We start from the raw sequence: 17288 nt of genomic DNA on the forward strand, positions 1-17288 counted from the left end.
GATCATTCTTTGAGACTAGTTTCAATTCGTCAAAAAAACGTCATGTTAGTTATCATTGTCCTTAGTTTTCTATAATTTTCGTTCTATTCATCTTAGGTATCTTAGGTATTCTAGTATTCCGTGTCAATCTCTCAACTCTTCTGAAGTGTTTTATTCATACCACCACCATAATCTGCTGGAGTATAATACAGGGCAAATCGAAATGTTCACCCCAGAAAGTTACTTGTATTCACAAACTTCACAAATGAAAAACATAAATATATGTCTGTTTGAAATATGTTTTTCCGTTAACCAGCTATCGCACCCCTACGAACGACAACTCTCAGAAGTCGAAATTTGTGCGAGCTAAGGACTAACGAGGTCTTTCCTTTTAACGTGTGATTCCCAAACTTCAATACTGTGCATTTTCAAAAAAGTCAAGAGTTTGGAAAGTAATCCCTTGTTGTTCTCAAGGTATGTCCAAAGTGAACATTTCTTGTATCTCTAAAAATTACCTTCTGCACATTTATCCTAAGCTCTGCTGAAATTACTTTGTTGTAGAGTAACTGGGTAATTTTCAAGTATGTGAGGAAACTCATCGTGTTTTCCTTTTTAGAAACTCGCTTTTAATTATAGTCGGGATCTACAACCATTCATTAAAAAAATATCTTGGTTTAATATCTACTCACATGTAATAATGAGCCTGAAATTGCAGACTGTGCCAGTGTAATGATTTTTTTTTAAATTATATGAATAATTTATAATTGGAAAACTGCGCGGCTACTGTTTTTCTTCCGCGGATAAATGTTTCATTACTCAATAATATGTGTTATTATTCAATTCGTTCTTATTTAATATAAACATCGCATCGTTTTGATTATTTACCGAACCGGAATGGCCAACTTCATGATGTATCTATCTAGATAAATTGCTCCGATGGTAGTTGGTTAGGTTAGGTCAAGAATGAGTGGGTCTATTCGACCATCCACCGCAACCCGCAAGGTTTTATTGTGGCTCACACCTATTCACACTCGACCAAATAAACCTAGCTTCTTATCGAAATCGATTAGTTTGTATGGTGAGTGGTCTTTCAGGTCACATCGTAAGAGTACGGCTCTGCCTAACTCTAAAAACCAGATTCTGTCCCCAGCGGGGCAGGCACAAAGTATGTGCTCTGCTGTTTCATCATTTTCCAAACAGAGGCGACACAAACTGTCTTCCGACAGCCGAGTCTCTGAATATGATGATTCAAATGACAGTGACCTGCAAGAAGGCCTGTTGGACATCGTAGTTCATCCCTACTGTAGTCCAACAACTGTTTGGTATCAACCTTTGAAGGGTGAATAAACGCTTTGGAGTGAGCCGATCCTGGAAGATTATGTCAGAAGTCCATAAATCTTTTTGCCATCCAGGTGTTCAATCTTTGTTTGGCAAAGCCTAAAGCAATGCCAATGACAGGTTCTGGTCCAATGAAGCCACTTGCTGCACCCTCCTTTGCAAGAGAATCTGCAGCTGGCCAGTATGGCCAGGAATCCAGACCGGAGACAATTTGTTAAGTCTTTCTATTGAGGAGAATCGTTCTTGGCAATTTGCCACCAATTTAGATGTTGCTTGGTAGGAGCCAACAGCTTCTAACGCCGCTTGACTGTCCATGGTAGTGACATTTCTGTTAGTAATTGTTTTTATATTTATTTTCATCATTGTTCGGAAGTTGGTATTTTTTTTGCACTGAAAACATTGAAAATCTGAAATCCCCAATAACCCCACCACTCAGTCCTCCAAAATAAGTTACGTGTATAGAATATCCGAGAAACAATGGATTCTTCTCTTATAAGTATTTGTTAACCAACTTGCCAACTTGTTCGATTGATGACCTATACATTTACTAGAAATCCATATTGAATATAGGATATCTACCCAGTTTTTTATTTGTTACGACTGATTTCGGTTTCAGTTTGTTAAAACATCCTCAAGGAAACTTGAACTGGGTAGTGATTCTTCCCCGCTAAAAAATAAGAAACTTCACTCAATTGTTATATAAAAACATGCCAATGTCTCATCTCCTGATGTTTTCTACAAGCGATTGGATCAGATCAAAGATAATAATAAATCGAATGTCCTACCAGTTTTCCATATTTAGGATTTTATGTTGTCTTGTTGGACAACACTGTTAAATTTGAACACTCCATCAATAGCTCAATGTGGCTGATATTGATCCTCGGGTTTCTTATTCAGCACTTAAAATGCTCTGAAAATTATATTAAATCATTTTCTCTGTTTTTTTCTTGAACAGATAGAGAGACAGTTTACTTAGCCACGTTATGTGAAAAAAATTACATTTATAGCAAGTTAAAACAATAATGTTAGAGCTTTACAAACATGAAAAACCAACAAACATTTCAAATAGATTACAAGTAAATTAAAAAAAACAACTATCACCAGTGGTGATGCACGTGTATACGAGAGATACAAACATGATGTAAATAATATGGTTATTCAAATTAAAAAAAAATAATATGGCCACATAATATGGCCACAATTAAAGTGACAGATAAAGAAAGAGGGTACCCATTATGTTTAGTTTTTTGAAAAGGAGTCAGCAGGTATTTCTGAAATCGGCATTTGACATTATTCTAATAGCTAGCTTTTGTACTAAGAATATTTTCTCAACATTGGGCTAATTTCCCCAAAGTAAAGTTCAGTAGCTAACATGTGAATGAAAAAAAGCATAATATGCTGATGAAAAAGAGTGTTCAAGTTGACAAAATTCTTCAATTGCCCGAGTAGAAATAGATATATGGAAAGTTTCGAGCCTTATTCTTCGATGTGGTATGACCAATTCAGAGTATCAAGGTGATATCTAAAATAAAAAGTAGATGAACTATTTGTATTTTGAATACTTCAGTTTGTATGAGTCTGTAATAAATCATTATTCAGTACCGAAATGGTGTTAATAATGATGATACACGTTAATTTTCCCGAGAAATATCTACAATTACAGAACAATATACTTGAATACAAATACGAATATAAAAAGGAGAGAAAAGTAGACGTAGCGTTATTGATTTTTATTCAGCAAGAGGTCAGAGTATTCATACATTGAGGAAAATATTGTTAAAATGTAACTTCATTAGTCTTTGAAAATTTAGGCCTATTTCAGCAATGAAAGTGATAGCATCTGAACACTGCAATAAACACCTCCATATTGTCCAAATAACATCTTAATCACCAGTCGACCTCCTTGAGATATAAACCATGTTGAATTAACATATATCCACACTAAAATAACAATATGGATGGATAATCTGAGTTAATAGCTGGGTTATCTAGACATATGTGGACGCAGATAAAAGCAAATTATAGTCATCGATTGGATCGAAGCTACTTATTAGGGTCCCACTTACATGGCGATTCTTTTTTTATTAATTCGATAATCTACGTTATTAGCTTTTAATATTACATCTGGGGTACCTCGGTATTAATTTGAAGTGCCTGAGTACGGTGAACCCGATTTAATGCCTACCCTAAGATCACAAGAGAGGTTTTTTTTGAGGATTCGGTACCTAGTTGAGTAGGTACCGCATGTAAGATGAGCTCCTGTCCTTGAATCTAATCAGGACGTAAATTGGATGGACAAATGAGAAAGCGAAGGTCTTGTTAGCTCATTTCTCATCATAATGTTGATAATTTTGTGAATCTGACTTGAAAATTTGAGTCCTCTAAGAAATAACGAAAAATCGTGATTCCTTCCTTTTTCATTCTTCAAAAATCGATGTTCTTTAAATTCGCATTTTTTGAAGACCCTGTATGAGGCAAATGAAAATATGACTCGGACTGAAGATCCTCATAGTATCACTCCACTCCATTTCAAATTTGATCGTTTTAGTGCAAGAGAGTTCAAGATTATCAGCATTTATAAAAGTTCATGTTTGGTAAAAAAATATCGAAATTAATTTATATCTTCTAAACGGTAATAGATAGGTATAGGTAAATAGTATATGGATTTGGTGACAAAGTGATAATGAATCATAATATGATATTATATACGGGGTGTTCCATTTGAAAAATCGAAGAAGCCGCTACTTTATAGTAGAAGCGACAACGCCGCTTCGTCTAAAATATTTTAGGCGTGTAGGTCATATTGACTTATGCATACTGTGGAATTTTCAGGTTGATCCGTTGAATAGTTTGCCAGAAACGGCTAATTAGCGCTCATCATGAAAAGCCCTGTATTATCAATTTGTTCACAAGAATAAGAGTTGTGATCACTATAAGATATTGTCCTTTTAATTTTGATAAAAGAATTTGAAAATATTCACAAATTATCTGTTATTTGCTTTGAAAAATGTATTTTTCCTTTCGGCATCCGAAAACCAACTTTTTACTCTCGACATTGAGAAAACTGAATGGTAATAAAGTGACAAAGGAAAATGAAGTTACATAGAAACTGTAACGTCTTTGTCATAATATTTGCATCATAAACAACTTTTGTGAATGTGTCAAAGCTATTCTCCGGGCCTTGGTCTGCAAGTTTTTATGACTGACGTTTCTTCTACTACTGCGGTAGATGTTATTGAAAGCGATGTGGCAACGATCGAAACATCTTTCTGAACGGTGTATTTCTAGAGAAATACACGGCCGCTTAAGTTGAAATTTCTTCTTAGACATCAGTTCGAATTAAAATAAATGAAAAAGCGTCGGAAACTATGGAAATATTTTTCAATGTACTTCAATGGGTCATTTGGAAAAAACATCAAATATTCAACAGGGAAAAAATCGAAAGACGTTCAAAGTTTCATCTTTTTATATGTGAAAAGTAAAAATATTTTCCTTTAATATTTCCACGAATATTTATCTTAAATATCAAGAATTGATTGAATATTTTTCGATATTTCCAATAGTTAAAAATAACAAACAATAATAGTAAATTCGTAAATGTAAAAGTCACAAAAAAATATTTTTTCAGAGGTTTTATTGAAGTTGGACAAACTAAGATTTTCTATTATCTGCTTAGCGTATCATCAACTTCTTTTGAGGTCCACTCAAATGAAAATAATTCATTCAAATTTCATCGGCATGCCTGGTATTATATTATGTGTGAATATCCGACTGATTTTGCTCAATTTCAATTAGCAAATAGAAGCTTGGATTTTGGTTGCTCTCCTGTGATTCGAAAATAATAATAATGAATAAAATAGTTTTAACTATGAATAAAGTGAACAGCTACATTAGAATACTCAGGCCAAGCATACAACCTTGCGGAATCCCTTTTCAAAACTGTTTGACAAATCACCTACCAGGTTTCGTTCTCTAATTTTCGATATTCGAACACTAATACGTCAGTAATGAAATAAATTTAACGTAATTATCAAACCAAAATCAGAAAATAACACCTTCCCAATTTCATCCCACCGCTGCTAATAAAATATATTCTTAATTCTAACGATTCAACCCGTGGTCGGGTTGCATTCCTTCGTTTTCAACCGGTACATGAATCCGAGAAGTGACATTTTACGAATTTTTCAACTTTCACACGAGTATAAAAAAATAGAAGAGAAAAAAAACGAGTGACGAGGTACAAAATTTGACGGGCCTCTGCGGGTCATCGTTGTCCATTTGATTTAAATTCAGGCTGAGTGCGGGCGGGATATCACAGACAAATATTCGTGGAATCAGACCATGGACGTACGTGACACCCACAGTGGCGTACCTTCCATTATTAATGATTAAGCGAGGAGTGGGGATTTTGCATGGATCACATTTCGTATTCAAACTGAATAATTCTGGATCAGAGTAAATATTTTGACAGTGTGAACAAGTATTTTTCAGTGCAAAAGCTCCCTCATCACACACAAAAAAAATCTTCGATCAAGCATGACTGCATTGACTCAAGAAAATGATTTGTTTGTATATAACGAAAGAGATGATTTGTTCATTTAAAAAAAAATCAATTTTTTTCATTTTGAGAAATTAATATATTCACTATGACATAATCACGGTTTTGAGTTTAAAATCAATTTACTCTATTATATAACATAATTTTCTTGATCTGAAATTATGAATTACTCACAGTGAGAATTGGATTCATTCACTTTCGATCAGAAAAAATGATATTCTTGATATAAAAAACTGAATTGTACATGACAATATGTTGGTTTTCTCTCTTTAACAATACCAGTTGCTTCAATCGAACATTTCTTACTTTCAAAGAATAGTTTCATATTCTTGATTTGAAATGAATCCAAATTGCTTGCGTAAAATCAATTTTTCACTTTTAATATATCATTTTCATTGCTTGCTCAGGTGGAGAAATACATTTTCAGGGCTAGAAACGTAGCGTTATATCTTGAGGATAGACCAATTTTGAAACTCGTTTCATTATACTTCCATTATACTGTGGAAAATTGACATGAACATTTCTCGTCAAAATTTGTATATGTTGTATTTATGCAACCAGTAGACAAAATTTATTTGGACTTCAACTTTGTGCAGATGTCAGAAATACTAAAGTGCTATATAGGTACTACCTAATGAAAGATATCATGTAACAGAGAATAAAAAGTTTGTTTTAAACGGTAAGCAGTTGATTTTTATTATGATATGGCTGTAAGTGTTCCACAAGGAAGTGCACTATGACCATTGTTGAACTATGCAGACTCTTACTATAAGTATCTGTTGGTTTTACATTTATGTTTATGTCATTTTCGCGTATGACAATATGAAAATCATTATTCATAAAAATAACCACGAGTACTTTCATATATAGGCAGAATTCTAATTTTATTCTTCCTAAACATAGACTAATGCAGAAAGAGATCCACGCTAGAGAAGAAAGAAAAATATGTCTTAGTTTCAATTATATTTCTCACATAATGGCGTCAATAGGTCTTCCAAAACGAATAAAAAATAGCTGTCAATAATTCATTCATTCATTTATTTTTTCGCCACTGCAAATTGAGCAGAAACGTATCTACCAAGAGTGTCTCTATCTAATCTAATCGACATTCCTCTTTTAATTATTATTAGTGTAGAATTTGAAGTAAGTTTTTTCGAAATTATGTAGAGGGATGTTTCACCTAATTTCGTTCTGAAAAAATATTCAAACTATTTCCTGTGAAGTTAGTTTTCTGTTGTCATGAGTAATACGCAAGCACACCTCATTACAAATTTGGAAAAAGCACAATAAACCCGTTTATGCCAAGTGTCGTTTTTATTAAGTCACTACCATAACATGGCGCAGTCGGTAGGAAAGAGAATAGATTATTCCTTTCTGAAAAGGTGAACTTTAACTGTATCAATTGTTCCTGCATATGATCGATCGCACTGCCTTCTGTCGCACTGTCACACCGTTATGTCAAACTCATTTAGGAGGATAATTCACTACGTTTTTCAATAATACGCCTCAACTATAAGCATAGCATTTCCTATTCGAATTCAGAAAGTGTTTCTTTCTATTCAATTAATTATGCAGCTTTATGACTTTTAATATATTATTTAACATGTATTTTATACCCACATAACAACAAATTTATCGCCTACCGTAGTTGGATAGTTTCTAGGAAACCCAAAGGAATGCTCGGCATGCATAAAGTCCAAAGTCGGAGTTATGTAATCAATAGCCAGGAATAATGACAGGAAAATTCGATAATAAACTAAATTAAATGCACATGACCAGTTGGATATTATATCAAGAGAGCTTGTGTTTCCGAAACCAGGAAAATAATTCAAATTTATTGATCGATCAGTGATGTTAAATTAGTATTTTGTACCCACATTTTTTTATTTCAATGCTGTGTTGAAAGAACATATAATTGATTGATTATACAGAGGTATAATGCTTCTTGCTGTTCGTATTTCATATCTAATACTTTTAAAAGTTATTCTATTGCAGCTTTTCCGTCGATAATGAAGACCTTTAACAGGCTATAATTATTTTGATGAGATATTTGAAATAATTGCTTATTCGTAACTTTCAATCGATATACAAACTGTTTAGAGAAAGTCATCTTCAATAAGCAAAACAATTCACCGAGAATGGAGGTCATTTATTTTTTTTTGTCATAATTGCTTTTCATTTTAATCATATGTTACTGTTGGCTAGGCCCCTCTCTGATTCAATTAAGTGGAAAGGTACCTTGCAATAGAAAAATATATATTTGCTATTTTTTAGTGCTTTCAAACTCAACTCAACATGTATTCCATGATTTACAGGACATATCTTATGGTTTTATTAAAAAAATTGAAGTCTCTCATCCTTATAATACGACTAAAGTATAATTGTGGAATCTGGTAATCATGAAGAGATGTGTCATACTACTTTTCATCTAATTCCAGTTTAAAAATCGGTTGAAAATGTCAAATTTAACCAATACTGAAGGTATATAGCAGAATCTACCTACACGTTCAATTCATGTGATTGCCTTTTTTTAAGGACAAAACACAAGCTCTACAGAAACATCCTTAAGGCGCTCTGAGAGCGGTGCCTGTGCATGGATTAATTAACGCCTATTGTACATTTCAAATGATCATTAAAGAGAACAAAATTAAAAATTTCATCCACTTTCTAATCGATTGGATAAACCTCAAATTTTTTAGATTTCTTCTCCGTCTTTTTTCATACAAAATGAACAATGATTGGACCAACACTAACTATTTTGACCCTTAATGATTCATAACAGTTAACAAACTTTGAATGGAGAACATTACAAGTTCTCCATTCAAAGTGACACATTTTCATGCGGGTTGAAGTTTTTTAATAATATTTTTATTAAGTTAGTGCCAAAAAACATCACACAGGATGGGGTAACATTAGGCTCGTTCAAATTATTCCAACAGAAGCTGTGACTACAAAAATTGTACCTACATACAAATACAGCTGTTATCACATTTGCAACTTTTAAGTACAATTACCCGGCAGGTTTTTCAAAATTGTTCATATGCAAAATATGATAATGTTCATATGATAATGCTGAGACCATTCACCAAAGGAACACTCTGATTCAAAAGGAAATGCAAAGAAGCGGCATACATACCGAATAACTACTGAAATAGTAGTCGAATCAACGTATTAAAATTAGCAAAGTGTGGAAACCGTCAATTACAAAAAAAAACAGAATCTTACTACATGTAATGTTGAATCGGAATAAGCCAGTCATCATCTAAAGACTTAGATGAATACTAACAAAGAAAACCTCATAAGTGACTCAGTATAAAATATTTTATCACCATTCTTACAATTTGATTGTTTTATTTATTATTAATAACATTTGTTTTGAGTCTATGATTTTCAGTGCATTTGGGTTAATGGATTTCGGTTGGCAATATATTATATATTTTGGGTTCCAAAATATGTTTAAATATGTTTAAAATATGTTTTTCCGTTAACCAGCTGTGTCACCCCTACGAACGACAACCCTCAGAAGTCGAAACTTGTGCGAGCTAAGGATTAACGAGGGCTTACCTTTTAACGTGTGATTCCTAACACGGGTTGGACGGTAGCAAGTGAAGATCGATCGTTCAGACTAGGGCTTGAACCACCGACCAACACGGCAGTCAATTCGAGTGAGTGAACAAAGCACCCACGCCGAACCGCTTGGCTACCGACTGCCCCAAATAGGTAATGATATGATATTCGATATTTTGTGTTTCTTCCAAAGACTCAATGGTTGAGTTTTTGGTTCTTGTTTTCAGGAAATACTTTTGTAGCACTTCTATATATTTCTTGAAGGGATATTCGCAGATCCAACTCCATTCTATCATGCCATATGTTAGGTTATTTGACACAAAAATATGATAGACTGTTTCAAGATGATTATCCCGAGTAATCTAAATATTTTATTTATTGGCAGAGTAGATATTATTTTCTAAAGACAAACATTATTTTCTTATCCCACTTCATATGACTATCCAATATGTAATAATGCTCTATAGTGTTTATATAGTGATATTGGAACCGTCTTTAAAAACCGACGAGGTTTGAAAATTGGTCTCTCAAATTTATTACCAGTAGGTGAATAGAAATGGGGCTTTTCTAAATGAGATGTCATAAGTATGTTGAACCATATTTATGAATATATCTTGTATAGATGCATTTCAACTTCGAATTTGAAATCCATCAAGTTATTATTCGAAAAATAATACGTGTAGTGTTTATTAAACTGTAGTGTCTCTTTGTAAATGAAGTGGCATATATAAGTTAAAGAGTATCGGGTTTAAAACTGTGCCTTGAAGTAACTACTCCATATTTAGAATTTCTGAAGACCCTAGTATTTTCTTTTTTTTTTCACACACATTGTTGTCTTTTACTCAAGTACTTATGATGCACTGTTTGGAACCTTTGGTGTAGTAATGAATATTACTGGAGTTCTTTCCCAACACCAAGTCGTTATTTTTAACACCTCGACACGTGTTTCGATCACCAAGTGATCATCTTCAAAAAGGAAGATTAAAAACTGATCTTCCTCTTTGAAGATGATCACTTGGTGATCGAAACACGTGTCGAGGTGTTGAAAATAACAAGGAAGATCAGTTTTTAATCTTCCTCTTTGAAGACGATCACTTGGTGATCGAAACATGTGTCGAGGTGTTGAAAATAACGATTTGGTGTTGGGAAAAAACTCCAGTAATATTTATTTTTTACTCAAGTTATGAAAAAATTAATAAGTGGAATACCTCGAATACAAATCTTTCTCTCCATACTTGAAACAGAGTGCCGGTTGTAAATAATATTGTTCGGCGTTCAACTGATTTCTGGTGTTATTTCAGCAAATCAATCTTTTTAAATCCGAACTAATTTTTAGATATAACTAATATTTGTTGAATTTCCAGTATTTTTCAAAACTTTCCTCTAATGAATTCGCCATCAAGGACGGTATTTTTCCATGTTCAATTCATTGCCATTTTTAAAGTGGAGAATGGTAGATAGATAGATATTCTTTATTCGTTCATGTGTACAATACATAATACCCAAACGGGTGTAGAACACGTCAATAATAAAAATAAGTTTTAAAATGAAATAAAAGAGTGGAAGAGAAAACCCGTAGGGAGAAATATAATAGCTTATAAACTAAAATTACATGTTGAAAGGATGTTTTTACCTATGGAGCATAACATTTTATAAGTTGTACAATTATATAGGACTGTCTTCAAAGTATTCTTCTAATTTATAGTAAGTCTTTTGTATTATTAACTGCTTAAGTTGATGCTTCATTTCATTAATTGGCATTTTTTTAGATTATCAGACAAATGATTGAAAATGTTTATAACTGTAAATTCCACATTTCTTTGAATATAAGTATATTTTTTAAATCTGTAGTTAAATGTTGTTTGAATCTAGTATTGTAGTCATGTACTAGTGTTTTGAAAAGTTCATTTTTTCCCCTAACAAATAGTACTGCTTCATATATATGCAGTCCCACAAAGGTGAGCACATTCAACTTTTGAAATACATTTTTGCAGCTCTCGCTTTGTTTCATACTCAGTATGCTCCTCAAGCATCTTTTTTAGATTACCAAAATTCTGTGGGCATCTGTAGAATTTGTCCAGAAAATAATTCCATATCTAACGCGAGATTGTATGTAAGCATGATACGCAGTTAGAGCAGCCTCCTATTTCGAATGGTCGCTTAAGTATATTTTTTCGTTCAGGTGCTATTATTGCTTTCACTAATGTTCGTGTCTTTTCTCTTAATTATATAAAACGGTTTGTTTTTCGACTGACAGTTTCAAATAGTTTGAATTTGATTCATTTTCCTTATTTTTCCCAAAAACAAACAACAAAAGTGTTTGTATCGGGATTTTTTCTCTTGATTTTATTTCACTTCTAGCAAAATTTCGGCATATTTTGTTGTTGCCTTTTTTTCTCTTGAAAAAACTCATAGAAAAAACTAACACTGTCTAATGAATCCTAAATATCTCGAGCTCCCTTCCCTGTCAGTATAATTTTTTTTAACTTACTGTGGCTTCCGTAAGGCGAATGCATCGTCTGGTGGTAGTACCTCGCTGCCCGTTGGCTGCCTGTATGGTCCAGGAAGAAAGTGCCCATATGTTCGGCAACGTTAATGTCCGAATTTCCTCCGTCCAACCCCTGTCCGGGACTCCCGGTCGTCCCGGTTCTGGGGGACTCATACCAACGTCCCACCACCGATTCGTTCGTCATCTCCATAATCATGGGTTACTGAGTTCGTTTCACACTACACACACGAAAAAAATGTCGAAAATCCCAAAGGGCTTGCAATTGCGGTACACTGCTAATCACCAATTGTTTCTCTGATCATAGTAGGCAGGTGTAGCGAGCATTTGTTTCGATGCGACGGTCGACGGCCGCTAGATTTATGGTCGAGGACGATCTGAAAATAAAAAGTCTTTGTTATCAACGGTTGTTGCGAGTTTTTTGTTATCTAGAAATTTGAATGTTATCAAATTTTTGCAGTGATTTTATCAATTTCTCTTTTAATTTAATAATTTTAAGTGGAGAGTAAATATTTGACGTACGATATCGAATACTTTTGAGGTTTATCGGATCGATTATAGAAGTGAATGAAATTTTTAATCTTGTTTTTGTTTAATAAACATTCGAAATAAACTATAGGCGATTTTGATGAAAATACTGGAATCAATGGGGTGTCAGATGATTTTATTGAATATAGTGAACATGATATATTATGATTATTTCATATTCTTGTTCAACGATAATAAATAGGAGTGCACCAAGTTTAATCAGTACAAATGTGTGGAATTCCATAATCATCGGAATTTTGCTAAGCAAATGACTTTTTTTGAATTGAAAGCATTTTCAAACCAGCTCATAAATTGAAATTCTCGATAAACTCAACATACCGATGGATCTGTTTATGGATTTTTTCACTGATATGTACTTTGATATGAATTCTGAGTTTGATAAAAATAGATTATGATGTGATCATGGAATTATATCATTTCTCCGAAGGTGAAGAGTAGATTTTCATCTGAAATATATCAATGATACATATGTTCAATACATGGAATAATTCATATCGATATAGAAATAGTTTGCAAATAATTAAAAATGAATTTGATGCAATTATGGAGACATTCTTAACTTCTAAATATCTACCAAGAACATATTTTGAAGAGATTTTCGTTTTGGAAAACAAACTCAACGGGCAAAAAGAACAAAGAATCACATTATCATGTAATCAGGTATTATCAGGTAGGTATTACATTATCATGTAATACCTTGTAATATACGTAATGACATGTTTTTCAAATAAAGTTGAACTTTGAAACGAAAATTACACTAAATTATTTTTCAATGTGGGATTCGGCTTTTTCGAATGTATGATTTGTTCAAATATGTTAGATATGATTGGAATATATTTTTTTTAAAGGAGTACGTACCTACCTTCTATTCGATATCTGTTTACAAAAAGATTCTGAAAATTATAAAATGTTATTTTTTTATGCCTATTTGAACAACAATATGTTAATTTAAACATATTTTGGGAATGTTGGAGTATCTATCATTCAACAATAAATTTATTAGAGAATAGTATTAGTATCTACCTACTAAGAAATAAAATTTGCATGCATCCTATGCACTCACTTGATTTTGAAAATATATATTGCACTGCTATAAGATCCATTTTTTCAGTTTCAGTCAAAGTCGAAATTAAAATTATTTTTTAAATTTACAATGAAAATGATGAAGACCAAAAAATTCGATGAATATTTATAAAAGACAGAACCTATTTACGAAAGAAAATATTAGATACTATATGAATTTGAATAAATTGAAGATATGTTGAGCATATCAGGAAAATCTCAATTCAAGTTCTATCCAAGCAATTGAGGTGACATTTTTTTCACTCCATTTCCTTTGCAGACTGTTTATGATTTTTTTTTGAATATTTTCATATAGGTATTTATTTAAATTGGCAATTCAGCTGTTAGAAATGTTATAAAATGTGTTCCAATTCAGAGTATACCATCAGATGCCAGTTGAATTATTCAACAATAATTCCGTAGAAATTATCAATAAAAATACCATCAACCTGTCATGTAAAACAAAAGAATATAAATTCCTATGAACATATTTATAGAAAAGGAAATGTTTACAGCAATAAATTATACATTGAAATATTCTTAGTTCAATGAATCGTTAAATTACATCATCGATATTAGAATATATAAATTTTAATGATTTCACGACCGATGTTTCTTTATAAGTGTCTAGGATATACCTACTTATAATAACGAACAAAAACTGGAATACTATAGTTTTTTGCATATCGAGCTAAACCAGTTTGTCATCATATATATAACCATTAATTTCAATTAAAATTTACAGAATTATACTTCATTAATTTGCATGCAAAATAGTCTTGTTGATTTTAAGTTAATCTGGTTTTTTCATTGTCAGTTTTATCAAATGAAGCATAAGGATTTTTTTAAATTTTCATAAATACAACAAGGGATGTTATTATAATTTTTATTTTTCAACTGAGGTGGTATTTTGGGCGCAGAATGCATCTCTATTCGATTCTATAAACTCCATAAAATTTACCTTGATTCAAATAATTTACTGATTTTACACCTGCGAATAAATTCTTATAATGAAAGTTTTGCTCTGGTGAATAAGGGAGGGTATATAATCATCCCAAGATAGTTAATAGGTACTTAGGTATATAAATAAAGGGTTCCTAAATATTTTGAAAGGTTATATTGAGAAGTTTTGAATGATTATGTTGCCATATTAATAAAAAATCCGATATTGTGGAAAAAAGTAGTCGACACAAGCAGGAAGAATAAAAAAAAAACAACTCACAAGATCAAATGAGATATCCTAAAGAGATCATTCGGAACTAATTCACTAATCACAGTTAAAATAATCTAAATGCACATCACTGATATCAAATCGGCCTCATTATCAAAACAAAATACTACACAGTAGATATCGATACTAACACGACAAACAACACGAGCACACTAAATGTTGGGATAGCTGCTTTCATCGGTCTCCCTTGGCAACGAAATTCGGTAAAGTTCGGTGCATTCCGCGAAATCCCACACGCGATTGGCGGACAGTTGACGCGGAGGCGGGGCCTACAAGTTGAGGCGGGTCGATAAACGAGAAAGACGTTTTAATTTTGTATTGTTTAGTGTATATTAAAATTCAGTCATCCGAATGTTTCACGACTTGGAAGCTGTAGCTACACAAATGTTTCACTCTTGTGAAAGATGCCGGTTTCCTTATGGATCTTTCCTCTCCCGAAAGTTGAAACCAGCACGGCTGCGTTGCAAGTATAATCTCAGATGTTTTTTTACGTTACGCAATAGATATCGAATATCATTGTTTGCTATAATAGCTTCTCAGTGATGTTCAATAATATATTGGAATAGTATCCACGGAGAGCTATCAGAGAGGTGGGAGATCCTCCAATACGATAAAGCTTCTAACAAAACACTACTATTTGACAAAATGGCGACCACAAATCAAATGGCCACGCCTCTTTAACGATTGTCTGCCCCTTTTTCATGCTCATGTCTGGCATTGGTTCTCTCTTCAATTCTTTCTTCTTTTTGCATCGGATTCAAGCTGATCCCGTCTTGTAATTCTTTTGTTTTATATCACTTGTCTGTAAAATATTGAGAGCTGCTGCTAATTCTACTGATTCGCCGAATACATTATATGTGTATACAGAGTGGAATTTTGCATCGGGAATGTTAGGTTGTCGTATGAATATTCATGAAATGCCGTGAGCCTATACTAGATCTATGGAGGATAATAAACTGCAGTAGGTAATAGATTATTAGATACTGATGTTGAGTTACAGATTGTGAATTTAGATTATTTGTGTTCATTACCTTATGACAGGTATGCGACATTTTTTCATTGTATTTTATGTGAATTGAAACATTTGGAACCAACTTGATAGTATTTAATAATGAACGGTGGGCATTTATGCCACTCTCTGTAAACAGTCTATTACCTATTCTTACTGCTGAATGTAGGTCAGTTCTCCCACTAAAAAAGATACTTTAAAAAACATAATAAGGTGAATAATATACAAATACTAATGTTCAAGGTATGAAAACTAGATCATTCGCCAAATATATAGTGTGCTCAGAACAAACGAAACAAGAGGATTATTTGAATTTGATACATACCTATTTTGATGCAGAGTAATTTATATATAGAGTAGAGTAATTTACTTGACCACTTTATATACAAAGTTATATTTATGGCAAGTCATATATACTATATAGGTACTATGGTTACTATGTCAGACATTTAAAATGAGCAACAAAGTTTCTAGATCAAAGTATAAAGTTTAGAAATACCTAAATAGAACTGGCATATCAAAATTCCTTAAAATGATCAGTGTCAAATGAATAGTAATAAAATAAATATATCAATATAAAAAGGTCAACAAATATAAGAACAGGCTTTATCACAGCTTTACAATATGAATCATTTTTCCGGTACTATGAATTGACCAGCTACAGCAGCATATTCTTCGATTGTGTAGAAACAGTGGTTGAGAAGATATCTCTTGATATTAAATATGTTTGAAATTTCTGAATTCCAAAGATTTAACTGAGGGATGGAGACAGTTGTATAAATTCAAATTTAGAGAGTTTTTTTGACTAACTGCTAACCTATGTCTTGTATTATTCAATAAACATGCGGATCTTTTTGCCATATTGAAGCAACGAGTAGTTGCTTCAATATGGCTGAACCAACTAAGTCTAGCATCAATAGGAACACCTAGAAACTTAACAGTCTCCTAGAGTTAGAGTAATAATGGTGTTTGAGGATATCACAATATTCTGGGATATTTTATCGTTCAGTTTCAGTTTATTTGCTGTGAACCAAGTTGCTAAGTTTTAATTTCTGTCCATCATTTGAGGTAAACTGGTATGTGATTTGTCTGAGCATATGAGGGTTGTGTCGTCGGCCAACAAAACAGATTTTTTTTTGGTGAAATGAAGCTATATAAGTTATTCATATTTATGAATGATGAATAATAACGGGCCGAGGACAGAACCCTGAGAAACGCCATAACAAACTGACTTTGAATCTGACTTGATATCGTTGACGTCGGCGTACTGATACCTATTTTGAAGATATTTAAGACCCTACCAAATCGAGAGCAGTGCCTCTTATGCCATAATAACTCAATTTATTTGAAATACATTTTCGTTGTCCGAGTAATATTTATTTCAACATGAGATATTTGTTTTAAATTCAATAAATTGATTTCTTCCAATTAAATATCTAATCGTTTTATTTATGAAATGTAATCAGTCACATGAATGCATTTGTCTATT

General features: G+C 32.7%; 1 protein-coding gene across 1 annotated transcript in view; it reads right to left on the minus strand.

Annotated features, from left to right (window-relative positions):
- The window catches only part of grn (GATA binding protein grain), a 125224-nt gene extending 110282 nt beyond the window's left edge, over nt 1-14942 (minus strand). Inside the window, exons 1-2 of the mRNA XM_023173061.2 lie at nt 14782-14942; nt 11934-12325 (exon numbers count right to left, since the gene is read on the minus strand). Coding sequence (XP_023028829.1) covers nt 11934-12147 — 214 coding nt within the window. The 5' untranslated portion in view covers nt 12148-12325; nt 14782-14942. The remainder of the gene's footprint in view (nt 1-11933; nt 12326-14781) is intronic.
- Between the last annotated feature and the right edge of the window lie 2346 nt (nt 14943-17288).

Source organism: Leptinotarsa decemlineata, unplaced genomic scaffold (assembly GCF_025532065.1).
Source record: "Leptinotarsa decemlineata unplaced genomic scaffold, Ldec_3_MD MMD2_tig00001064_RagTag_RagTag, whole genome shotgun sequence".
NCBI classification, from domain to species: domain Eukaryota; kingdom Metazoa; phylum Arthropoda; class Insecta; order Coleoptera; family Chrysomelidae; genus Leptinotarsa; species Leptinotarsa decemlineata.